Source organism: Callospermophilus lateralis, chromosome 3 (assembly GCF_048772815.1).
Source record: "Callospermophilus lateralis isolate mCalLat2 chromosome 3, mCalLat2.hap1, whole genome shotgun sequence".
Classification (NCBI taxonomy): Eukaryota; Metazoa; Chordata; class Mammalia; order Rodentia; family Sciuridae; genus Callospermophilus; species Callospermophilus lateralis.
The window spans coordinates 189,083,549-189,109,167 of NC_135307.1; the positions used below are offsets into that span (position 1 = coordinate 189,083,549).

Below are 25,619 nucleotides of genomic sequence, written 5' to 3' on the forward strand. Positions count from 1 at the left end.
CAACTCGACTCTGACATTGTAGCATAAAAGCATTCTAGACAATGCATCAGTAAATGGGCAGGGCTGTCTTCCAATGAAATTCCAACCAGGGATGCTGAAATTTGACCTTCATATGATGCTCATGTATGGCACCTCATGATTCTTTATCTGAATTCTTTCAACTGTTTATAAATATGAAGCCCATCCTTAGCTCATGGGCGGTACTGGAACAGGCCGTGAGCTGAATTTGGCCACAGCTGTTGTTTACTGACCTGGACTTGAGGATCTTGCATTATATTCCTAATGTCCCATTTATAGATGGAAGTGATGGCCCATTGTAAGCATACACATCATGAAATGTTGCAGAATAACAAGTGTGCTGTGGGTTTCAATAGTGCTCAGCTTTGTGACACCGTGTGATCAGAAGACACACAAAGTCCCCGGATGTGATTATGTACCGAATTCCCCTGAGAGAGCAGGTGGTGGGAGCCATGGCCCTTTCTTAGCCTCCCTAAATTCTGATTTCTCCACGTATCTTTTACTGGGAATTAAAAACTCACATCCAGGGTGAGAAGCCCACAGGAATCCTTGTAGACACATTGACTGCTGTCAGCCAGAAACCAAAATTCCTCGTTTTTATTCTGAACGCCACTGGAGCATATGAACCAGTGGCCCGAATTTGGAGAGGGGCTAACTGGAAAAAGAATGTGGGGTAGTGAGACGGTGGGTCTTTGGAGTGGGGGAAAGGGCCCTAGTTCTAGGATCAGACATACCCGGCATCCAGCACCCCCACCCCCCGCACCATGCTGTGGCTGTGTCCTTGGTGAGCTTTGGAGTATCAATTCCCTTCTTTCCAAGGGGAGGTAATAATATGCAGAACATTCTGGAGCAGACAGTGCCCATCTCTTGCCTCTACCCCATTAACTGTGGGAAGCATTTTAACCTCCTTGGGCTTCAACTTCCTCATGTCAAGAATGAGATGGCGGTAATACCTGTTTTGCAGGTATTTATTGGCCTCATTTTCTATGTGCTTATCCGTCTGCCTGCCAGAGTTCAGGGGCACTGCAGGGAGGAATGAGCCCTTGTGGGCCAAGTGCCTGGAAACCATGGTTGGAGTCCCTATCGGGCCAATGGGTCACATCATCACTATGACACACCAAGGCTCTGAGAGAAGAGATGGTGTGGCATTGCCTGGGTCAGGGTCTGACACAGGAGACAATTACCAATGGTTCTTCCCTCCAGTCAACTCACACATAACCCCTAAGCTCCTAATAAATGCAGACACACTACTAGAAATAGGAGGTAAATGCTGGAGAAGGCAGACTTGGCCCTGGCCTGGGGACACTCCAAGTCTGGGACAGTGACCACATCAGTGATCATCCAGAACCCTCCTACCCACGCTGCCACCCTGTCCTCTGTCATGTAATGTAAAAAAGAGATGCCAGCCCTATGAGAGGCTTTAATGGGAGTAATTTAGTGAGGATCAGAAGAAAGTAAAATCCTAAGTATTATTCCAATTACTCTTATTCTAAGGTCTCCTTGATTCAATAGCTGGGAATCTCACTAAAAGTGGAAGAAAACATCATTTGCCCCCAATACCCTTTTCATGTTGATAAATATTTTTCCCCAGCAATGACATGCTACTGAAAACCGCATTTGACTGTTGGGTGTAAGGATCCAAAATCTCCCCCTCATCCCCCAAAGCGAGTATAAGCACCCTGTTCTAACCTGGGCCTGTGATAACAACCTCGAGCCACCTGTTGGGGATCTGCTCCTTGGTTGCAAGTGTCAGTTGAAGACTTTGGTTTGGCTTGGGTTTAATTCCTTTCTCTCCCCCTGTCTCTTTCTTTCTGTAATGCAGGAACAATGGGCAACCAAATGAGCGTTCCACAAAGAGTTGAAGACCAAGAGAAAGAATCAGAAACGGAGGCTTATAAGGTAGGGCCACTGCGGACACGGGGAACTGGCTAGTGGTAGTGGTCACAGACAGAAGCAGTCATGACTGCCCAGTGCTAATCACAGCCATGCTAGAGAAGGACTCCTGTCCTCGTTGCTGTTTGGCTTCTCAGACCCCTGGGGTCCATCGAGGAGCTGGTTAAAAATGCAGGTTCTGGGGCTCTGCTTCAGACTCGATCAGAAATTGCAGAGATGGGCACCCTTGGAACACAGGTGGTTGGTCCCTAGGGAGCCAGTTCGTCACCTCCTCTCAGATGGGTTCTCAACTGTAGCATCTTGTCAGTCGATCCTTGCAGAGACGCCTATCAATGTCTGGGGATATTTTTGATAGTCACATCCCAGGAGGGGTGTTTCTGGTGTCTAAGCCACAGAGACCAGGGCTGCTGCTACACATGCTGTAATACACAGGTAGTCCCGCTCCATAGCAAACCATTATCTGCCCCAACACGTGCACAGGGCTGAGGGTGAGAACCCAGGTTTGCATCCGTGGTTCCAGATCTCACCACTGTCTTGCGATGCCTGTGTTGCCCTCTACACCAGTTAAGCCAGAAACTGTGGGGGAGTTGGGCAGGCTGGGGGTTTTCAAAGCTCCCTGCTGTTGGAGTGTACAGTCATGCTAACAAGGGGTCCCTCTCCCATGCTGCTCTCAAGAGCAGAGGCCAAGGACACTCATTGTTTCTCCTTGGACCTTCTACTTCCAGAAGCAAACGGACTAAATTTCTACCCCCAGTATTTTTATATCAATTCAGCCTAACACTGGGAGCCTTGCTAAATGAGGAAATCCCCACAGGAAAAACACCTATGTGTGCAAGTTGATCACAGAGGAGAGGGGCTTCCTACTCAGAACAGAAAGTTTGAAGAAAGCCTGGGAAGGAGAACGCTCACAGCGTGGGCCTCAACCTGCGTGTACATTAGCATGACCTGGGATGCCAGGCCCCACCTGAGACCTCCTAAAACCATAATCTCTGGTCGTGGGGTGGGCACTGCAGGTCTCCCAAATCCCCAGATGGCTCCAAGTCCACATAAGCCTGCTTAGCTCAGGTCTCCAGGAGCCAGACAATTCGGGCAGAGAACTGGAGGCCAGCAGCCCGTCGGTGGGCCAGCCAACTCGCACCACCAGGAGGGCCATAGCCCCTGCCAATGCACTCACCAGGATGGCTGGCATTCTCAGATTCTTGTTGTTCATTAGGAATTAGTGAACAGTGTTAATGAAATCTGCCGATATTTTTTTAAGAGAGAGAGAGAGAGAGAGAATTTTTTAATATTTATTTTTCAGTTTTCGGTGGACACAACATCTTTATTTTATTTTTATATGGTGCTGAGGATGGAACCTAGTGCCCCACAAATGCCAGGCGAGCACGTTACCACTTGAGCCACCTCTCCAGCCCCCGATTTTTTTTTAAAAAGGCAATTGACTCTGAAATACTTAAGATAGTCTATTTACTCAATACATCAAATTTATATAAATATTGACCCCCGAGGGAGCTAGTAGCAACGTCTGAGCCATGTGGTCTGATGTTTTCTTGGTATATGTTGATAGATTTGAGAACACAGACTTATTTTAAACAATTATGACCATTACGAAACACAAAGGGAAGCCTTCTCTTTCCTCCCTCCACAGGAGGAGAGTCCCACCTTTAGGAGCTGGCCTTTAGTTTTTTACCTTCTGTATTTATTAGTATATGTTCTTCCTATTAATAGTAGTATCAAAACAAGACAGTATGTTAAATACTTAACATAATTAAGATTCTATTGATATTAATGATTAGGAGAATAATTAGATTATTGGATCACAAAACGGCATTATATGACATACTCTTGTGCAACTGTTTTTCTTCCCATGTGAGTATGAACGTTTGTGTGTATGTGTGTCTTTATAATCTTTGAAAGTATCTATACTAAGTAACAGAAGAGGAAAATAATCAGGGCAGTGCCCTGAAATTATAAAGTGTTCACAACAATGAAGATAAAGAGAGGGAGTATGGAGAAGAGCACACAAAACACACACACACACACACACACAGCACTCCATCTCCTGTATCTGACAGGCTTGTTGACCAGCATCCTGGCTGATGGTTGTGTTGGTGTGTGCCAGGTGGTAGAGTGAGCTAACCCCCAGGTTTGGGAATCAGCATGTTAAAATTCTTGTTCCATCCTGGTTAGGAAAGTGCCCGTGAGCCTTGGTGCCCCAGGGTAGGTGCCTGCCTGGCTGTGACACTCACTAAGACAGGCATAAACCAGAGGGTGCATGTGATGGGGGGAATCCAGGCCCTGGAGAGGTTATTTCATTACTCTGAGGCATGATAGAAAGCTCAGGAGTATCTAGAAACAGCCTGTAAATGAAGTTTAATTCTGTGAAATGCTCTTCAGGCTATTCCCGGAGTTCTTTCAATTTTCCCTGAAGACCCTGCCCAGTAACAGCCACCTGTTGTGTTTCAGGCATCCGACAGCGTGTGTGATCAGAATGGGATCCCAGTGATCATATCCACCCACACTGTTCAGCTCTACGATGAAGGTCAGTACCATGCTGGGCAGGCTGCTGCTCTCTGGTCCATCTCATTCCTGTTCATAGCAAACAAAGCGGAAGAGGAAAGCCATAGGCCTCCTTGGAAAGTTCACCCAAATTCGTTTCCTGGAGCTGCTATAACAAATTACCACACACTGTGCGGCTTAAACACCAGAAAAGTATTGTCTCACCATGGATAGGCCAGAAGTTGGAACTGAGGCACTGGCAGGATGGGCTCCTTCCAAGGGCGGGGTGGGGGGGCTGTCCCAGGCCTGTCCCCTGGGCTGGTGGATACATCTTCTCCCTGCACCTTCACCACACCCTCCCTCCCTTTGAACACTTCTGTCTCTGTGTCTTTTTAATAAGGAAAGAGTCATTAGACCAGGACCCACCCTCATGGCCTGATCTTAACTTGACCATCTGCAAAGATGCTGTTTCCAAATAAGGTCACTTTCACAGGGTTAGGACTGCCATATCTTTGGGTGTGGGGGGGTACAATTCAACCCAGAACCTTCCTCATCTCTTCTGAGGAGATGTGATGGAAAGCCAGGAGAGACCAGGATTACAGTAGATAAGGCAGCAGAGGGGAAATGCTAGGAGTTTGACTTTGGATCAGAAGTCCTGGGTCAAGATCCCCACTCCAAATGTGTGACATAGAATATGTCGTTTCACACATATGACACGAAAAGCTATTGCATCTCGGTCCCTCAGACCATCTTGCAGGGGACCCGCCTCCCCCCCCCGCTGCCCTGACTGCCAGGCTCCCGTGTGTGCTCACATGCAGACTCTGGGAACTGGAAAAGCAAAACCTCTGATGGCCCAGAAATCCCAGAGTCAGAAGCCACGAAATATGCCATCCCTTCCCCCTCCTCCAGGCCAGACCCGATTAATCATCCTACAAAGAGAACACAGTGTTCCATTTAGAAAGCCGTGAGCCGGGAGATGCCACAGCCCCTGGTGACATTCAGCAATCATTTTCTGGCCCCGTCTGAGATGACAGCTACTTACCTAAAGCTAAAAGGAAGAGAAAAAGACTAAGCCTGGATATTCCAGGGAGGAAATGCCCCAACAGGCTTTAACTTTCCGGAAGATAATTGTTTTCCAACTTATGTCTTTACAAAAGTTGCCATGCACCTCCACTAAGGAGCAGAATGGCAAGGATTAGCATCAAATCCAACGCTGAGTGAGCAGATAAAGCCAACGTTTTCAGTAACCAAAAAAAAAAAAAAATGGCCAATTGAGAGAACTGGAGTCACCTTCTCCCTCAGGAGGTCCTGAGGTGTGGGCAGAGGGCAGAGGGGACCAGATGGGAAGGACAATGGCCTTCCCAGGAGGCCTGCAGCATTGAGAGCCCAGAGAACCCGGCTGGCCACACTGAGGGGACGCACATGTGCCATGTACCTGCATGCCCAGCACCTGTGCTCTGCACACAGGAAGAATACAACCCTCCATCCTCCCTGCAGAACCAGTCTTGGCCCCCTTGGGATCACCAGCCCCCAGCTGAGTACATGCACTAGGGAAGGCAGTTTATTTGTGTAATTTCTGTATTTATGAGGCCATAGAATGTGATAGATAAGGGAGGGACATACAGCAATGCCACTCCTCCTCCCAGATGACCACATCTGAGCTGCAGAACCTGTGACTGTGTCACCTTACATAGTAAAAATCGGACTTTGCAGAAGGGATTAAGGATCTTGAGATGGAGATGAACCTGGGTTACCTGGTGGGGCCCAATGTCCTCACTGGGGTCTTACAAGGAGAGAAGCAGGAGGGACGTAGTAGGAGAAGGTGTAGTAAAGGAGCAGATGTCACACAGGGACTTCAAGATGCTGCAGTGCTGGCCTTGAAGGTGGAGGAGGGGACGCCAGGCCGGGGAACGCAGGTGGCCTCGGAGGCTGGGAAAGACAGGAGGCAGGCTTTTGCCCTGAGTTTCTAGAAGCTGACGCATCTCTTACTCATGACCTTCAGAACGGTGGGGTAACTTATCTGTAAGGCACAACATCTTGGTGGTTTGATACAGCAGCACACGGAAGCCCTGGAGTCTCCCAGACCCGGGTGCAGGTCCTGGCTCTGCCACTCACTACCTATGTAACCCGGGCAAGGTGTTCATACCATCGAGAGCCATCTGGAAATGGGGATCATGACATTGACCTCATAAGGGAGCTCTGAGGACAGCAGCTGCACAGGGCCATGGTGATGACATAAAGGAGTCAGGGCCACTGCGAGCAGTCTGCTGTCACATCCGCCCTCTGCTCCAACGTCCCTGGCTTATCACCAGCCAGATTCCCCACCCGAGCATTGATGCCTAAAACTTCACAGATCTTTGCGTAAATGAAAATGCCTCCGTTTTCTCTTTCTCTGGTTCTTTTCTACCAAGCCCATCACATTAGTCCCCTCTTAAAAAAAAAAAAAAAAAATGCCCGGTCCTCATTGCTAATGGATGGCAGGGACGAACGTGCCATTTATCTGCCAGGACACATCGTTTTTCAGAAGCAGAAGAATGTCTCTGTTTCACTGGGATAAGGAGCCTCTAAATTAAAATCTTCCCTTTTGTTCACAGTCAATTGTTTCTGAAAAGAACCCCCTAAATTTGTTTTTAAAGATTACATATATACATAAATATGTGCATGTACATATATATATACATACATACATACGTACGTACATATACGGAGATCTTTTTAATTGAAAATTCTTACTTGAGCAAAGTGCTCCTGCTTCTGATACAATGAGTGAGATTAGATGCAATTGCCATTTGAGCAAAGTGTCATGGGAGACCAAACATCATAAATCATAGCTACCTAGATAGTGAAAACTAGGGGGCAGCGTCCCTGGCCTGGATGGGAGCAAATATACGTGCTTTCTCAGCATCTGCTGTTTCCCCTAATTGGTCTCCTGTCCTTGCTGTTGTTGAGATGGAGCCTCTCTATGCTGAAGATGCTCACCTTGGACTCGGTATCCTCCTGCCGCAGCCTCCCTAGTAACTGGGATTACAGGCGTGTGCCACCATGCCGGGCTGCTCTTTAAAAAAAAACACATACACACAAAACAGTTTCCACAACTCAAATAAAGCAGTGCTTGCAACCTTTTGTTGTAGTGGACACAGAACTTAGCAAAGGGTGTCAGATATAGCAGGGCTTTGGATGGCTCTATTTCCTGGAATCCCCCAGGAGATTCCGTTGCTCTCACCAGTACTGAAGAGCAGCAAGGAGGGCTTACCTCTGCGCATCGGGGAGGTTGCAGGGAACCAGAGATGCTCCCTGTCTCCACTGGGCTCCAGGGGCAGCTCTCTGTGGGAATCCCTTCACAGATAACGAGGATTTTCAGTGACAGCCTGATTTTAAGAGTTGACTTGAAATTTCCCAATTCTGAGAAACCTCCACACTGTGCTGGCCACACACGGTGCTGGGACGTAAGCAGATCTCACAGTTGGCCACCTCTTGTGTTGTCTTGATCCTCCCCCTACTTTATACCTGTCAACAAAAACAGCTTAAAAAAAATATCATTCCCATCTGGAAGGAACTAAGCCCTGAAGTCCCAGAGCCAACTCCAAGTGGGCTGGCTTGGTTGCTGGGCTCACTGGGCATCCTGCCCATTGTGTGTGCTCCCCATCCATGTTTCCACGGAGAGGGACAGCGGTGGACACTGCCAGGGGCCGTTCACCTCACAGCACTGTGGTCTCATCCTATACCAATAAGCTGCCTGCAGGGCTCATGTGTCAGCCTTTTAAAAATGGCCTGGGGGCGCGGAGGGGGTGTGCATTGCTCCAAGCAACTTAAACCATTCAAATCTCTGAATTTTCCAAGCAAGAGGTTAGACACCAGAATATGGAGATGTCCCATGGCTATTGCTCTCACTCTAGGATGCAAGGCCCACATGGCCTGGAGACCCCGGATGAGAGATTACTAAGAGCGGCCGCTGCTGCAAGCCCAACTCGAAAACAGGAGATGAGTCAACTGTTCCTTCCCTCTGCTTTGGATCCCCTCTGTCTTTTCTGGAAATCTTTCCTGTTACTTTTTTTCTTTTCATTATTGGGACATTGTTTCATGCCATGAGACGCAGTGGGGCATAGGCACAGTGAACCCTCTGCACCACGGACTCCAGCTCCGACGCCCCCAGCCTCCCCCCACATGCCCTTGCTTACTCAGCCTGTCTGGCTTCTCATACTGAGGGCCGCGCTTGGGAGAGACTCATCCACGCGGCAGCCTGTGCCAGTGCTTCACGCCCTTGATGGGTAAATACTCCTCTATTCAGCGGGCCTCGTTTTGCTTACTCATTCATAAGGGGATGGAGATGGGGGTGGTTTCCGTGAGCTGTCATGAATAATTCTACGCTGAACATTCGGGCACCGTTTTCCATGAGCATGCATCTCCATTCTCTGGGCTGTGCCTAAGAGTGGAAATGCTGGCTCCCGCGGTGCCTCTGTGTTTAACTTTCTGAGGACCAGAGCAACTGTGCCCTTCACGTTCCCACGGGCACTGTGTGGAGGTGCGGTTTCTCCAGGTGGCTGTCTGCCTTTTGGTTTGGCCCAGCCTCGTGGGTGTGACCTGGCACTCTGTCCTGGTTTTCTGACACTGCTAGGCCCCTTTCTATGTGTCCATTGACTGTCCTTTTTCTGTGGGAGAGCAAGGCCATCCTGATATGGCTACTTCTGCACCCTTCTCCCCAGAGCCCTTGCTGGTTCTGTCTCCTGGCTCATGTTCCCAGAGTCTGTCTTCTTGTGTCTGACTCCATCTTCACCAGGCCCCCATCATCAAAGCCTGCCTTTGTCTGCAGCTGGGGGCTCTAATACTGAACTGCTTACCATCTGAGGGTGCTTCATAATGTATCAATGGGGAAAGATACACTGTCACACCCTCTGGAAATGGGAGTCTCTGGACCCTTTCATGAGAGTAATCTGCCTGTTTTTGTTTGTTTGCTTTTAATTATCTGCTCATTGCTACAGCAATTCTATATTTGTGCCTCTAGTTTATAGGAGGAAAATACCAGTTTAGGATTTATGAACATGGAAGCTCATTCCGGCACTGTTTATAGTAAACCTGGAAGGAACCTTGTAAAGAACAAGAGTATCCATGGATTAGTCGATGATCTAAATGTCTTCTGGTAGATCAGGAAGATTATGCAGCTCTTAAAAAAGAAGATGTATTTGGTATGTTGACCATGAGGGAAGACTATGATGTGAAAAAAACAATTGAATATATTTCTAACATGATCCAATTTTTATAAAAACGCACAATGACAAATACAACCACCATAGATGAATATCTCAGACCCTTATAATATGTGTTTGCACATCAAAGTTTGATGAGGCCCTTCAGGTTGCTGATGTTTGTTATTGAAAGAAGAGTGGAAGGTAGAGGCAGGGAAGGAAAAGGTTAAGAGAGATTAATCACTTCCCGCAGTAAGCACATGTTACATGTGTGTTATCATCCAATTTATTAAAAGGAAAACCCACAAGACCAACTCAAACACCTGCTGTGTCTTGGACAATCTGCTTGTGCTGGAGCAGAGGCTGGTTTTGCATTAGCTTTGTACATTCCAGATTCTGCAGCCACATGAATGATAGTGGCTTGATGCTCAAGCCAAGAGGAGAGTGGGGTCCATGCATGTTGCTTTCACATTCTTGCCCCACAGTGGCTGATAATCTGCCACCTCAGAGGTCTCTCTGGACCCAGTGGGTTAGTGGTTATCTTTCACTCACGTTCTATTTGGATTCAGCATTTTCGTCCCTGAGTATCCAGACATGTTGGATCAAGCTGATAGTCAGGAATTCTTCCTCCATGCCCCAAACCAATTCCCTTCTTTTATTTATGCTAGAATTTCTTGGCAAAGACAACCTGGCTTTTTAATACTGAGATGAAAAGCATGAAACGTGATCATTCAATGAAACGTTCAAATCTAACGCCTTCCTCCAAGCGATGAGTATCTCCCACTTGAGTCCTGAGTTGAAGACTTAAAACAGCAGATGCATTTGCACAACACAGAAAGCCACAGCTGTTCTGAAGTGTCATTTGACTCTTGCAACATGACCGCAGAAGGGTCAGTTTGCAAACCCTTTGAGGTCTTCATCAGTCTCCCTAAGGGCCTATCAGAATCCTTTGATATTCAAATATCAAATTCAAATAGAATTCTCTTTTGAAGAGCTCGTCATGACTTTCCCCTGGTCTTAGACTGACCGCTCACGTTGCCAGATCTTGCCCAACAACAGTAACGTATTTGATCCCAGCAGCTCGCCAATGAGAATTCACATGATTCTACAAACTCCTGTGATGTTTGCAAGATTTACAATTTCCCCTTGCAGTGAGTGTTGCATTGTAGGGCCACTCCATCCTTTATCCTGATCCATCTGTATAGTGACACACAGGACAGTGTAGCATAGCAGAGGACGTTTGGGAAATACTTTTCCTAAGTAGACACCTTTTTTGCAAATAAAATTATCAGTGTCTGCTTCCCTCTTTTACCTTCAGAACCAGGAGGATTTGGACAATAAGTTCTCAGACAAAAAGAAATCCGTTTCCAGCAGCCACCCGGTTACAAAGGTGGCTGTTTCTGCCTCTGTCACCACTGTAGTCCGTGGCCAGGTGCCTTCCTACTCCCTAGGTTCTCTGCTTGCTGCCTCACCACCTTACCTGACGTCACCCTACTGCCAAGCACTGCCGGAGGCACTGGGCTGTAATCAGGAGGCACCCAGGCTTTGCCCACTTGGGGCATCCATGCTATTGGGGAGGAAGCAGAAAAGGAGGAATTCCAGTAGCCCCGGGACATGCTCCTTCACCAGCAGGTGCCTGAAACCTCCCATAGCACCAAACCTATCGAGACTAGGTTGTTTCCGATACATGCATACGTATGACGAAGTTTAATTTGTAACCAGGCACAGTAAGAGAGTAACAATAACTAATAAAACAAGAATAACAGCATGCTGTACTATCATAAAAGTTATGTCAATGTGGTCTCTCCCAAACTATTTTAATTTCTCATTGCACTATGCTGTATTCATGTTTTGGACTGCAGTTGACCACAAGTTCCTGAAACCATGATAATCAAAATTACAGACATGGGGGAACTACTGCTCTGAAATGAATCCAGAGAGCAGCAGATGCTCTATGAAATCCAGAGAGTGAAGGAGGGTGAGCAGGTGGACTTCCCTCAGATAGGGTGGTCAAGGAAGCCTCCATTGACTTGAGGCCTGAACGATTCCGAGGGAGCCATGGGAAGATCTTGGAGGGAAATGTTCACAGCTGGAAAGAACAGGTAGCACATGAATAGCTTCAGGTGGGAACGGTTCGTATGTTGAATGTGTGAGGAAGAGCACAGTGTGACCTGGGGTTCTAGGGGCACCGGCCCAGGGTCGTGTCGGGACTGGATTTTAGTCAGGGTGAGGCCTTCTTTGTATGTTGTTTTTTTTGTTTTTTTTTTTTTCAGGAAAATGACATCACCTAATTTCTGTTTAAAACAAAAATCATATCCCAGTGTTTCCTAGATGTGAGACTGTATACCACCACCCCGCCCCCCGCATCTGTGTGTAGTTTTTCTTGGAAATCCGTCCATGCTATTAACCCAAACTTGTCCACTTCATTCTTCTCCCCTCCTTTCCCGTTCTCCTTCCTTTCCTGTTCTTGCTCCTGCTGTCCTGTGTCATTATGAGTTGGAACGCTGGAATGGGGCAAACCTGGGTCTGACCCTGACTCCACCCCTTATGAGTTGGACAGAGTTAGAAACTCTCCTCCGACCTCAGTTTCCCCACCTGTACAGTGGGGGTGCCACAGCACCCAGCCTGTGGCAATGCCAAGGTGCCTTCATGAATGGACCTCTTCACACGGCACATGCTCCCGGCTGCCTGACTCCTGGAACGCTCCCAGAACATGGGCTGGTGGTTTTGCAGTTGCACCAAGTGAAAATTTCAGCTCTGACACTTGAAAAACAGCAGCAACAGCAGATAAGCCTTCCTTGGAAGTTCTGAAAACTGCAGTACCAACGCAGGTGTACGTGCACCCTCAGAACTCTGATGAAGCCCCCTGTTTAGACTAAGAAGACCTGGTGCTTGGCAGATGATGAGGATATTCTAGCTTCTGGCTTCTTGCTCTTAAAAGCCTTTCCAGAGCACTCGAGTTTGCAGGTGAAGCCACTTGAATCATTCCTCCCCTTCTGGCCTAGATTTAGAAATAGAAAATAATCATCATAGTAATAGGATAAAAATAGAACAAAGACAACTACTGATTCCTGAACATCACCCACCCACCAGCATGTGTCAGGCACTTTATAGGGAATAATTCGATTAATCCTCACAATTGGCCTTTGAGGAAGGCTCTGTTACTTCTGTGCCCATTTTATAAGAAAACTGAGGCATAAATATTCCATGTAACTTACCTAGCCACCCAATTAGTGACTGAGCGATTGCAAGTCAAAACTGGGTCCCTCTGATCCACAATCTATGTTCTTTACAGTTACCCGCAGATGTTCCTGGGATTGTTTCCAATCACACATCTAGATAAAATCACTTCCTTTAAAAGAACACATGCACAGTATAAACTACCTTTTCTGCATGAAAGAGGTCAAACTTTTCGGCTTCACCTTCTATGTATTTGGGAGCTGCCATTTGCAAATATTCTTACTTGATTTCCTTGTATCTTCTTTAAACTCTAATAGACTTTTTTTCCTCTTCCATGAAAAGTAAAATCTCTTTGCTATGTCATCTGTCTGCTTTCCAAGAACATTTTTTTATTGAAACCAGATTCAAGATGGGTTTCCCCCAAGATTTTTCATAGGAACTGAAAGCTCAGTTCCAGTCTTCTAGAAGGAACATACTTCTTCCATGATAATGTGGAGAGGCATGTAAATATGCCCTATCTTTGCAAGAGGACAAAACTTGTTACTCCAACGGCATTTCTCCCAACTCAATTCACACAGATTGGTTGTGTGTGTGTGTGTGTGTGTGTGTGTTTTAGAACATATTTTATCTGTTTTAAGAGTTGGTATCCAAGGTCTCAGATGACTGTAATCTCTCTTTCCCTTATGGATTTTCTCCCTTTTTGTTAAGATGAAATGTTAGAGAATGCATTTCATGTACCCCCAACTTCCCAGAGCTCACTGGTTCTTTGGACACATTTGAAGAGCTTAGAGACAGCTCCCTTAGGGGAGAGTTGACTCCTACTAAATAACAAGAGAAACAGATAACTGGCCAATTCCCAGAAATTCTCTCTGAATCAATGAGTATGTGCTCAATAAACTAGCAAGGAGGCGGGGAGGTAATATTGGCTCATGTAACACTAAAATCCAATTTCAGGCACAGCTGGATGTCCAAGTGATATCATTGGGAGTCTACATTCTGGATTTCCTGGCTCTGCCTTCATCTGTTGGTCACTACCCCAATGTTGTAGCCAAAGCCAGCACCACCTCTAGATGTATGACCTGGTGGATTGCCAACCCCAGCACAAAGGGCACAATTCTCTTCTGGTAGGTTTAACAAAAGACCCAGGACTTATTTTTTATTAATTAAGCTTAGATCATGTGCCCACCTGGGACTTGAGCATCTTAGCAAGAAAAATGAAAACCCAGGTGATCGACCGGGGGTGCATCCCCAAGGTTGGAGTTGGAGCTTCAGTGGTCATGGAATGTGCCATCTAAGGACACTGAGTTCTTATTAAGTCATTGAAATCACCTTGCCGATTTTATGATACCAAGAGCTATTGTTTTATTTATTTATTTATGACAGCAAAATGCATTACAATTCTTATTATACATATACAGCACAATTTTTCATATCTCTGGTTGTGTACAAAATATTTCACACCAATTCATGTCTCCATACATGTACTTTGGGTAATAATGGTCATCACATTTCACCATCCTTTCTAACCCCATGCCCCCTCCCTTCCCCTCCCAACCCTCTGCCCTCTCTAGAGTTCGTCTATTCCTCCCATGCTCCCCCTCCGACCCCACTATGAATCAGCCTCCTTATATCGAAGAAAACCAAGAGCTATTGTTTACATCTGTTAATATACATGGGATTTGCCCTTTAGCAAAGCAAAATTCTGGTACTTTTTTAAAAAGTCTATCCATAGGACGTTGGGCTTCTTTTCCATAGAAAGAAATGTCTCTGGCATTGACACTCTCACCACCAGTTCTGTGGTTCCCAGCCAGAGGGTGAGGAGCAGAGAAAACAGACTGAAAGGAGCCAGTTGATGCTCTTGGCATTTTGAAAGTCCCTTCCTTGTTCTGCCCCCAGCCTCTCCCTTTTTGTCAACTGTTTCCTCTGCTCCTGGTGTGGCCCATGCCCACAAGTCATTTATATCCTCTCTGAATGTGTCAGAGCTGCCTCCTGTGCTCACCAGGTACCCAGCTCCATCTGTCACTTCTCCCTCTGTCCTTCTCTCTCCTGCAGCACCTACCTCCAGTACCAATTCCTGGGCCACAGGTAAAAGGTGGAGAACAGCCAGCAGCCAGAGCCAGGGGCCTTGAGGTCGGGTGTAGGAGGAACCCCAGCACTCACCAGCCTCTGGCTTGGTCTTCTACTGCTTCCCTGCCCCTCCACGTTGATGGAGGAGGCTGCCGTGCTAAGCAAGAATCCAGCTCCCTCTCTCCTGTGTGTTTGCTCCTGATTTTAGACACTGTGAGATACTAGAGTTTGGCAAAAGCAATCACCAATGAGAGAGAGAGAGAGAGAGAGAGAGGTGATTGCCACATATATAAGCAGAACAAGGGAACCTTCCCTTTCCCTTTATCGTTCTCTGTCTTCCTACCAACATACTAAGAAGCATCTCCTGACCAAGTGTATCAAACACAAGCGGTGTTATCGAAGGCAGGGGAGGAGTCTTAAAAGTAACCAGGGGGCCAGTCACTTTATGAGGTGCATGCCATGGTAAAGGCATTGTGCCAAGTCCTTTGTGCAAGGTTCCCCTGGCGTCAGTCATGACAAGCCTGCGAGGAAGCTGCGAATGTTCCCGTTTTACAAATGAGGAAATGCTGAGAATTTTAGGGACTTGCTCAAGATCACATGGCTCATCAGGGGAGGGTCCAGAAGATCTTTAATGGTGATTCCCAAATTCTTGCTATCCTCCGCCGCCCCACCTCCCCAAAACACACTGCTTAAAGGGAAAAGCAGCTCAATTAAGTTGAGGCAGAGGGCAAAGCACAAAGAGGCGGGTGTTGGGAAAGTGCTCCTCCAGGGAGGAGGTCTAGTTCTACTGGGGTCTGAGGTCCAAGTAGCCTTCCTGGGAAGACATCTGCTTAGCTGGTCTTCAAAGTGCAAACTTTGCCAGTATTACTTGTATCAATCTGCAACACTTTTTTTTGGTGGTGGTGGGGGCGGTGCCAGGGATTGAACTCAGGGGCACTGGACCACTAAGCCACCTCCCCAGCCCTATTTTGTATTTTATTTAAAGTCAGGGTCTCACTGAGCTGCTTAGACCCTCACTTTTGCTGAGGTTGGCTTTGAACTCGTGATCCTCTTGCCTCAGCATCCCAAGATGCTAGGATCACAGGTATGCACCACAGCGCCCAGCAATCTGCAACACTTTAACCGTTCATGCTAACATGAGAAAGCAATGAAGTCAAGAGTCGGGTTCTACCTGTGCCAGGCTCAGCTACCTCCCAGCTTGCTGGGCTGCCCTGGGAAGGTAGATCAACCTTTCTGGATATCAGCTTCTCTCTCCTGAGTAATGGTATTGGCTAAGGTTCACTACATTTATGGAGCACTTAGTATAGTACTGACCCCCTCCTTTGTACTTTAACAATATCAACTCATGTAATCTTCCTAACAAAATTATGAGGCAGGTTCTATTATTTGCCTTATTTTTCTAGAAAATTGAAGCAGAGAAAAAATAAATAACTGGGATTCAAATAGAGTCTAATTCAGTGGTTCTTAAACATGAGTGTCCCCTTGGGGGACATTGGGCAAAATCTGGAGATGTGTTTGGTGGTCACAAGAAGGGAATGCTACTGGCATCCACCCAATAGTACCAGGCCAGAGATCTCCATAATAAAGAATGATTGATCCCAAAAGTTAACATTAGGGAGTTCCAAAGACCTTAAAGTATTTCCGGAGTTCCAGGCTCCTAACCACTGTCGGATAAATGCTTCTCCCATCTTCCTGTGGAGATAGAAGACAACTGTGGCTGAGTGTCACTCAGGCAGTGCCTGGCCCCTAGGGATTGCCCTCCCGCCAACCTGCCGTGCCCCTCCTGGGAGGAGCAGGGCATTGGACATCTGGATGGGCTAACTTCTGCTTTGCGGAGCAGCTGGAGAAAGCAAGGTCCCCGTTTGCATCGGGGCCTTTGTGTATCAACAGTTTGGAGTCCATTATTCATCCTGGAATTTCCTGGCTCGTTGAATGACCTCTGTTTATGTTTGTGTTTACAGTGGATCTGGGAATAAGCATGCAGGAGGATAATGTGACCACTTCTTCCCCCAAGACAATGGAGATGGGCGCTGTGGCCGATGCCAACGGAAAGAATCTTGGGAAAGAGGCCAAACCCGAGGCACCAGCTGCTAAATCTCGTTTTTTCTTGACTCTCTCTCGGCCTGTACCAGGACGTCCCGGAGACCAAGGCACGGATTCATCCAGCGGACCCGCGAAGCTTGATGTCAGCTCCAATAACGCTGCGGGGAACAAAGACCCGAGTGAGCAGCCCGCGCTTCCGGGCGCAGCTGCACCGGGCAGGGCCGCGGATAAAACCCCAGGGCGGACCCCTGCCCCGGACCAGGCCCTCTCTGCCCCCGGGGCACCCGAGTCAGGGGCGGCCCCCGCCAGGGACATCAGCTTTTTTGACAAATTATTCAAACTGGACAAGGGACGGGACAAGGCAGCCGTTGACATCCAGGAGGAGGCCAGGAGGGCAGAGAGCGGGGACCAGGCGGAGGAGGCCCCCGGAGGCCCGGGGCAGGGCGATGCGGTCCCTGCAGGGAAGGTAAGAGCGCGTGCGAGGACCCGGTGCGCCCAGGGTGCGCTGCAGACCTGATGGGCCCAGACCCAAGACAGGGCCACGTGCGTCACCCTACAGTCACCCCGGGTCCTAGACAGGGGTCAAGCCGTGCACCCCTCTAGGACAAATAGCAGAGGGTTGTTTCTGTGGCAGAAACATCTGTTTGGAGAACAATAACAGCCGGGTCACCTGTTCTATGTAAAAGAAAAGAGAAGGTGAGTTACATGCAGATGAATCCGTCCTTCCATTTATCAGAGGCGAGGCAGACAGGTCGCATTTGTGATCACTGGAGTCCGGACAGAAAGGCATTAGTGGAATAAAAATGGTTCCGAAAAGACTTAAATCCCCTGCCTGGTCTCAGCAGCGTGTTTGACATACGGTGTGGTTTCAGGCATTAGCTGGGACACATTTCATGCTTTGCTCAGAAGAACCGGGATTGATCTTTAACTGTCTCTTGCAGGAAGGTGTCGTTTACAGCTCCACAGACTACTTTATGTATTGGTTATTTTCCAACAAGCTAAATTAATACTTTTGTAAAAAGTAGATTTTTTTTTAAGGTGATATCCTGAATCCTGAGCAAAGAAAGCCAAGCTCTTTTGACAGTAAAGAGAGCATTTAACCTTGAAAGAGTTTGTTTGTATTCTGGGCAGGAAAATAACTCCTTGAATGTGGAAGGAAATAGAAGTCAATACACGGTATTTTTGAAGCACTCCTTTTCTTGGTTAACAGACATTTTCAATAACAATATTTTTTCAAAATGTAGGCATAAAGTAGGAGCTTCTAGTTAAATATAGAACAAAGAAAAAAATCAGATGGACTCAGTTTTTATGACATGGTTAAATATCACCACTGTCAATATATTTGTCTTAATGACAATGTAATGATGTATGGCTAAGATGCTAATAACACTGGCTTTCATCTTTTGAGTCCTTATAATATTCAAGGCTGTGTTCTAAGCACTGTGCATATATTGTTTTTCTTAATGAAAATGAGTATCACATTAATCAATGGCTTTAATGCATCTGGTTGCTGTAAAGCACCATATTGAGACTATTAGACACCAGCCAAAAATTCTGGACATTTGAAATTAGGAAAACATAGTAAGGCTCACATGTCAAGACTCTTACCTGCAGCATTCGCTGTCCTTATAAATATGCAGAGAGGGGTGTGGTATTGTGGATTGAACCCAGGACACTTAACCACTGAGCCACATCCCCATCCCTTTTTATTTTTTGAGACAGGACTCTCTCTAAGTTACTTGGAGCCTCACTTAATTGCTGAGACTGGTCTCAAACTTGCAATCCTTCTGCCTCAGCCTCCTGCCTGGGGTGACAGGCATGCACCCCCATGCCCAGTCCTATAAATTTTGACTGAAAGTATTTTCAAAATTTTTTTCAGAAGTTAAAAAAGAAAAGTCCCTTCAAATGCCCACTTCCCAAACTGTACCAGTACAATGAGTCAATTGAATAGCTTTTGTATTAATAAAAAGTGAGTCTTCAGATGTGTCCAGGAGTAGCCTGAGGCACAGAGCTACTGTGGTAGACAGGGTTAGGGTGTTTACTCTAAGGAGTTCGGTGTTTAGTAAGAAAACATGAATAAATAAACCTGTGATGGCTGTCCAGGGTGCTCAGTGCTGTTCAGGGTGCTCCATGCTGTGCTGAGGAAGCAGTGCTGCGGGGTGGCCAGACTCAGGAGGATCCACCCCCTGAGCCAGGGAGCAGTGGATCAGACAGACACACCAGGAGCCTAAGAGCCCCTGGTCTGGGGCTGTCAACTGCTGTTTGGTTCTCATGAGCATTGGAGAGACTGCTTGCTCCCTTTCCCTGAGCAGAGAAGCACTGTGGAGTTGTCATTTTTGCCATGACTTCCAAAGCTATTCTGAGGTTGCCATTTTTTTGATAGTCAGGTATTTCTGGGGTGTAGGCGTCAAAGCCCATCCATTGCCTGAGTCAGGAAAAGACTGAGTTGTTTGGGAAAGGAATGAAGGGCTGTTTTCCCATCTTTGCCCTGTTGCCTGGTGACTCATCCAAATCCAAATCTTAGTAAGCCAGTTCTGCATCCGATCCTGAATGTATGTGACCATAAAACTCCAGCCCTTTCAACTCACTCTTCATCTAAGAAAAGTTCCGGGGTTGTTTTTTTATTTTTGTTTTTGTTTTTTTTTTGTGTGTGTGTGTGTTTTGTTCGTTTGTTTTGCTTTGCAATACTGGTGATTGAATCCAGGGGCACTTTACCACTGACTATACTCCCAACCCTTTTTAGTTTATTTTGAGACAGGGTCATGCTAAGTTGCTGAGGCTGACCTTGAACTTATGAAAGTTCAACTCAGCCTCCTGAGTTGCTGGGATTACAGATGTGTGCCACCATCCCACCTGGCTCAGAGTCTTGTGCTTCATTATCTCAGCTTCCTTTATTGAAAACACCCTCTCAGGGATGGCAACTCTATTTGTGGAATGGATTTCAAGGTGAGTCCTGAGCCCAAAGGTGGGGGCTTGAGTTGGAACCATGGGAGTTATCCAGCACAGCAAACCCGGGAGTGATATTGTGAAGTTACAGTAATCTCTCAGGTTACCCAAAAACTATAACCTGCTTTCCTTTCTGAATAAGTGAGCTAGTGCCCTCCAATTTACCAATGAAATCTGCATGAGATTTTATATACTGCGAATTTCCATCTTGGGTTGGTGGTAATTTGAAATATTCAGTGCTCAATCTGTATGATGTACACATAAAACATGAAAAAAAAAAGTGAAGAAATAGGCATTTCTTCGTCAACCTGGGAACTTGTGTGATTTTCAAATGCACATGTCTTGAAGAATTTTTAACCCCCCAAATAGGCTTCTGATTTGTTAAGGCTTCCCAGCAGATCCCTGGCTACACAGTCCTGTATTCAGAGGGGGGACCAATTGTTCTGTAAGTGCCATGAGAAAACACAGCCCTCAGAAAGTAAGAAGAAGAATACTTCCCAGTCAATGGCTTTCTGGGTGGGGGCACCACCAGACAATGTCCTGTGCATAGACAGGATGTAATATATTGATTCAGAATTCTTAGGGTAAATTATGTTCTGGGCTCATCAGCTGTCCCCCTCCCCCTCCCCTCCCCCCAGCTTTCACCGCTTGCTCCTCAGTGGATTGGAATTCCAGCCACAAAGCCACAGGACTGTGAATTAGGAAAGAGATGCCACCATTTCATTCTGGGGGAAGCACACAAATCTTCTGTGTTTTCAGGATGACAATCTTATTTTTGTGCCTCATAAAACTACATTCAGAGCATCACATCATTAAAACAAGGCAAGAATTCACGAACAAATGAAGCCTTTACTACAGAGGCCAAAGAAAAGATAAATTATATGCCTGAAAGGTTCCACTGAGCTGTGATTCACACAAACCAACGTGTTGGCAGGGCTGAGGTTTTTCCCCCTCTTCCCCCTCCTGAACCCAGGAGGGGGAAGAGGGGGAAAGTTCTAAGATAAGCATTTAAGAGATTCATCACGCATGCACAAAGTGATCATGCAATGGAAATTTGACCTTTATTGGTTTAAAAAAAAAAAAAGAAAAAGAAAAACACACTAAGTTTCTTCTTCTTTTCCACATGGTCCTCCCCAGAGGTGTCTGTGCCTGAGAAGTGCCAGGTGGGGGGTGCATAAAGTGTTACCATGTGCTGTGGGACAAATTTAAAGAGAATGTTTCTTTTAAATTTTTAGTTAAATTCTGCCATTGTTATTTAAACACCTGCCTTGTGCAAAGCATGAAAGATAAATCACATTTCTAGTTCTTTGAGGAGCATATCACCTCATAAGAAAAATGATCTTTATAGTGATATCATGATAAGTACATTGAACCTCAAATTTGCTCGGGCTACGGATATTAAGGACAATGCTCAGTGTTCCTGCCTCCTCTTTTTTTTTTTCTCCCTTGAACACACTCCACTCAAGCTTTGGTTAAGGCTGCCATGATGCTGTGCCTGCCCCCTGCCCTCCCCACGGCTGCCAAATACCAAAAGTCTCAGCACTTATCCCAGAGGATCTGATCTCAGTTGAATCTATGCGGCAGGCCACACCTTTCTTCTTGAAGCATCCTCCTCATTTGGTTTCCAGGTCCTCCACCTCCCTGGCCACTGCTCCTGGATGTCCTTGTCATCTTATCACCCAATTGTCAGAGCTCCCCATGGTCCTGTTCTTGGGTGTCTTCTCTAAATACACGTACTTCTTTGAAAACCCCCCAGGTCCCTCATGTCTGAATGGGGTGACCTGCTGACAAGATCTACCCCTGAAGTCGGACCTCAGTGTCCAGCTTCCTCTCTGCAGGTCTGCTTGAATTTCCGCACCTCCCTGTGCATATCCACCGCACACCTCCGCCACAGCGTGTCCCCAGCTGAACTCTTCATTCACCACCCAGAGCAGCTTGCCCTCAGCATGGTCCACAGCTTTGCTCATCTCAGTCAATGGCAGCTGCCTCCTGCCACTGATCCCTGGTGGTAGAATGGGAGCCAAAGAGCCAAGGTTCCCAGGGTCCTTTTCCACATGGTATTTAGCACTGAATTAAAATGTAGACACTGAAGTCAAGTAGTCTGGGCTTTCTCTCTGCCTGCGTCCCCACCTCCTGGCTTTGCAACCTTGGGCAAGCTACTTAACCTTTCTGAGCCTCAAGGTTTTTTTTGTTTTGTTTTGTTTTTTAATTGGTAAAGTGGGGATCATGATAGTATTTAGCACATTTTCACGATTCACACTTGTGAACATTAAATGAGATAAGTCATATATTTAGCACTGAGAAATTACATTTTGAAAAGGAGAAACGCTAGCTATTATTAGCATCATGGATTTCCTCCCTGCCGACTGCTCCATATTTTATTCTTGCTACCTTTCATTTCTGCAGTTCTCAACCCAAACTCTCAGAGATAGCACAATTGGATCTAATCTGAGAGCTGTTACGAAAATGCATGAGGCTAACTTGGCAAAAGATGCACAGTTGTGAAGTTATTTGGGGACTTAAAGCCCGTACTCACAGGCCCAATTCCTTAGTCTGACGTTCAAGTGTTTCCACAACCTTTCCCGTGCCCATTCCTCCAACCGTATTTTCCCCTGGCCTCTTGAATTTCTCCAGTCACTGTGGCCAACATATGACCTGGGTGGTGACCATCTGCTTCCCAGGAGTCTCTCTACCTCTCTCTCTTTTCCTGTTAATCAAAAATTAACTTCAGCTTCAAGTGTCAAGTTCTTCATGAAGTGACAAGATGCCCCCATGGTTTCTGACAATAGGAAGTCCTCAGCTATCTTTCTGCTATGTGTTAAGTCAGACTCTGTGACGAAATCACTTTGAAGGGATCATCTCATGAACCCCCATCAAAACTTACAAGACAATTTCTTCATTTTCATCTTTTTACAGATGAAGAAATCAAAGATTCAAAGAAACAAAGTCACTCAGTCCAAGGCACACAGCTGAAGCAAAACTAGAATCATCCAGGTCCAAAGTCTGTCTTCTTTTTTTCTTTCTTCCTTTACCTATACATATATACACGTATATATACTCACATTCCAGAATTGAACCCAGGGATGCTTCACCACTGAGCCACATCCTGCTGAGGCCAGCCTCAAGCTTGCAATCCTCCTGCTTTTGCAAAACTCTGTGTTCTTAAACACTCAACCCTAATATTTTTACTAATTATTTGAAATTTGTGCAATAAGGCTGCAACCTTTACAAAATTGAATAATATTTAATTTGAGGAAGTGTGATTCAAAAAGTTAATATATGCAAAATTGGAAATGCCAGGTTAATCCCAAATTTAAAGATTAAAAAATGAGTCACCTAGTTCCCACATCAGAAGGCCAAGTGAGTTATTCACTGAGGTTTTTTTTAATTTGTTTTGCTTTTTACCTTATGGCCACCAGGTGTGACATTTGGATGAGTAAAGAGAACTACTCTTCTAAAGCCTTCATTAGTGAAAAAAAGGAAAAGTCCATCTTCAATTAGGCATGTTAAGAGCAGGCAGGGCCTTCTGCATAACTCTATAATTGTGATGAATTTAGCATCAAGGAACATTTCCCCACATTTTCATTGGTGCGTTATAGCTGTACAGACTGGTGGGATTTGTTATTGCATATTCGCACATGCACACATTATAAAAGTAGAATTTAGCCAGCACTTCCGCTCTCTCCTTCTCCATCTCCTCCTCCTTCCCCCAACTAATCTCCCTTTGATCTTCATGAGACCCACCCCCTTTCTTTTCCTTTTTCCTCTCTAACTTCCATAGACAGAAAACATTTGACCCTTGACCTTCTAAGTTTGGCTTATTTTACTTAACATAATGGTCCCAAGTTCTATCCATTTTTCGGAAAATGACAAAATTTCATGTAAATATACTCAAATACCAGAATTGAACCCAGGGATGCTTCACACTGAGCCACATCCTCAGCCCTTTTCATTTTTAATTTTGAGGCAGGATCTCACTAAGTTGCTGAGGCCAGCCTCAAACTGGCCTCAGCAACTTAGTGAGAATTTCATTTTTCTTTATGGTTGAATAAAACTCCATTGTGATATGTAACACATTTTTTTAAATCCATTCTTCTATCGATGGATACCTAGGCTGGTTCCATAGTTTGGCTGTTGTGAATTGTGCTGCTGTAAACGTGGGTGTGCCTGTCTCACTGTAGTAAGGTGACTTAGGATGAGTACCGAGGGGTGGTATAACTGGGTCACATGGTGGTCCCATGCCTAGTCTTTTGAGGAACCTCCATATCGACTTTCCATGGTAGCACCAGGAAACATTAGATAAGAGATTTCACTCCAGCAGTAAGCATTTTGCAACCGTTGTCTGCTTTGAGCCTTATAACAATGCAAGGTAGACATTCAGTGCCAACTTTGTATCTTTAGTGTGTGGAGCAGCTGGAGGCTGCTAGGCACCCCCTCCAGTAACGACTCCAGTTCACTCCCTAGACTAGCTTCCAACTTGACCATGGCCCCACAGTAAGAAGCAGGTGCCAATCCTTCACCTAATACACATCCACATGCACGAACTAAAGGTCACAAAGTAATTCCATTTTTATAGCATGTGACAAAGGCTAGTATTTTCTAATTTTTCTATTTTAGTCTGTTTGGGTTTATAATTCTGGTTTTGACTCACCAAATTGTTTTCCAGTCCTCTAATGGTAAAAATTTAGAGTTTGAAGAATGCTCTTCTATCACAGTGACCCTTTGCACATATCCGCATGGTGATCCTAAGGGTGTGATGGTCCCTCGTGCAGCTGGCACTCCCGATGGCTGTGCACACTGGCTGCAGGGGTGCTCTTTTGGCGAACCTGAAAATGGCCAAGATGCTACACCTCAAATTACTACCTTTTGAAGACCATTAGGATGTGCTGTTGGGAATATTATCTGTCTTGCCTAACATAACTTTAAATAGAAAGTGATTTCAAAATGCATGTGTGGTATGCACGCTTTCCCTGGGATAAACTGCCGTCACCCATTGGAACTCGTTGTTTGATCGTTAGCCTGTTATGGTGTTGATCAAATTGAAATCTAGTGAATTGACTCATCTGTCCCTCCAGGGTTAGCCTGTCTAGCTCATTCCTTCAAAGCCTGTAATAATAGCTAATTCATGGAGAGTTCACTAAGTCACAGAAAGGTGAAATGCCTTGAGGGAGATCATTTGGGTAGCAAGTGGAAGAGCTGGAATTCGTTACAGGCCCCACGTGCTTAACCACTGTGTTGGAAGTTCAAAATGAGGAAATGCCTTGAAACTTGAAATATCGTATATCTTTTAAATTTTCTGAAGTCTATATTCCCCCGAACATCAGTCCAATGAGATAGGCCAAGAAATAGGGCTCCACCACCAAAACATTTCAGAAAATACTATTTGCTTTCCTCCTGAAAACTCAGCAAATACCAGCCTTCTAAAGGTCCTGAGAAGTCCTGCAGCAAGCATATCTGTTTCACCTTCACCAAGTGTTTTCAGACTTAATTAGGTTCTGAGCCATCTGACAAGTAGAGCAAGACCTTCAGAGGAGCCGTTCCAGCAAACACCAACCAGGCATTTAGAGCCAGCTGGAAAGTGAGGGGTGACCGTCTCTTGAAATGGCGTATTTACTCACCACCTCGCCCAAGTCCCCACCCCTCCCTAGTGCCTCCTAACAGTGCAGCCTCTGAGCGGTCTTTCATTACAGCACTCACATGTGGTAGAGTTGAGGGTCAAGTAAAATACATCCATCCCAAACTATTTCCGCATACCACTTGCTTCAAGCTGAAGCTGCATAGGGGGCATCTGCT

The 25,619-nt window shown here is 46.0% G+C and overlaps 1 protein-coding gene across 6 annotated transcripts in view; it reads left to right on the plus strand.

The window, feature by feature from the left end:
• Nucleotides 1-1,845: 1,845 nt before the first annotated feature.
• Bcas1 (brain enriched myelin associated protein 1) overlaps nucleotides 1,846-25,619 on the plus strand; it is an 83,561-nt gene continuing 59,787 nt past the window's right edge. For all 6 annotated transcript variants that reach the window (XM_076849160.2, XM_076849162.2, XM_076849164.2 and 3 more), the window contains exons 1-3: nucleotides 1,846-1,917; nucleotides 4,375-4,450; nucleotides 16,799-17,346. In XM_076849160.2, the coding sequence (XP_076705275.2) occupies nucleotides 1,846-1,917; nucleotides 4,375-4,450; nucleotides 16,799-17,346 (696 nt within the window). The remainder of the gene's footprint in view (nucleotides 1,918-4,374; nucleotides 4,451-16,798; nucleotides 17,347-25,619) is intronic.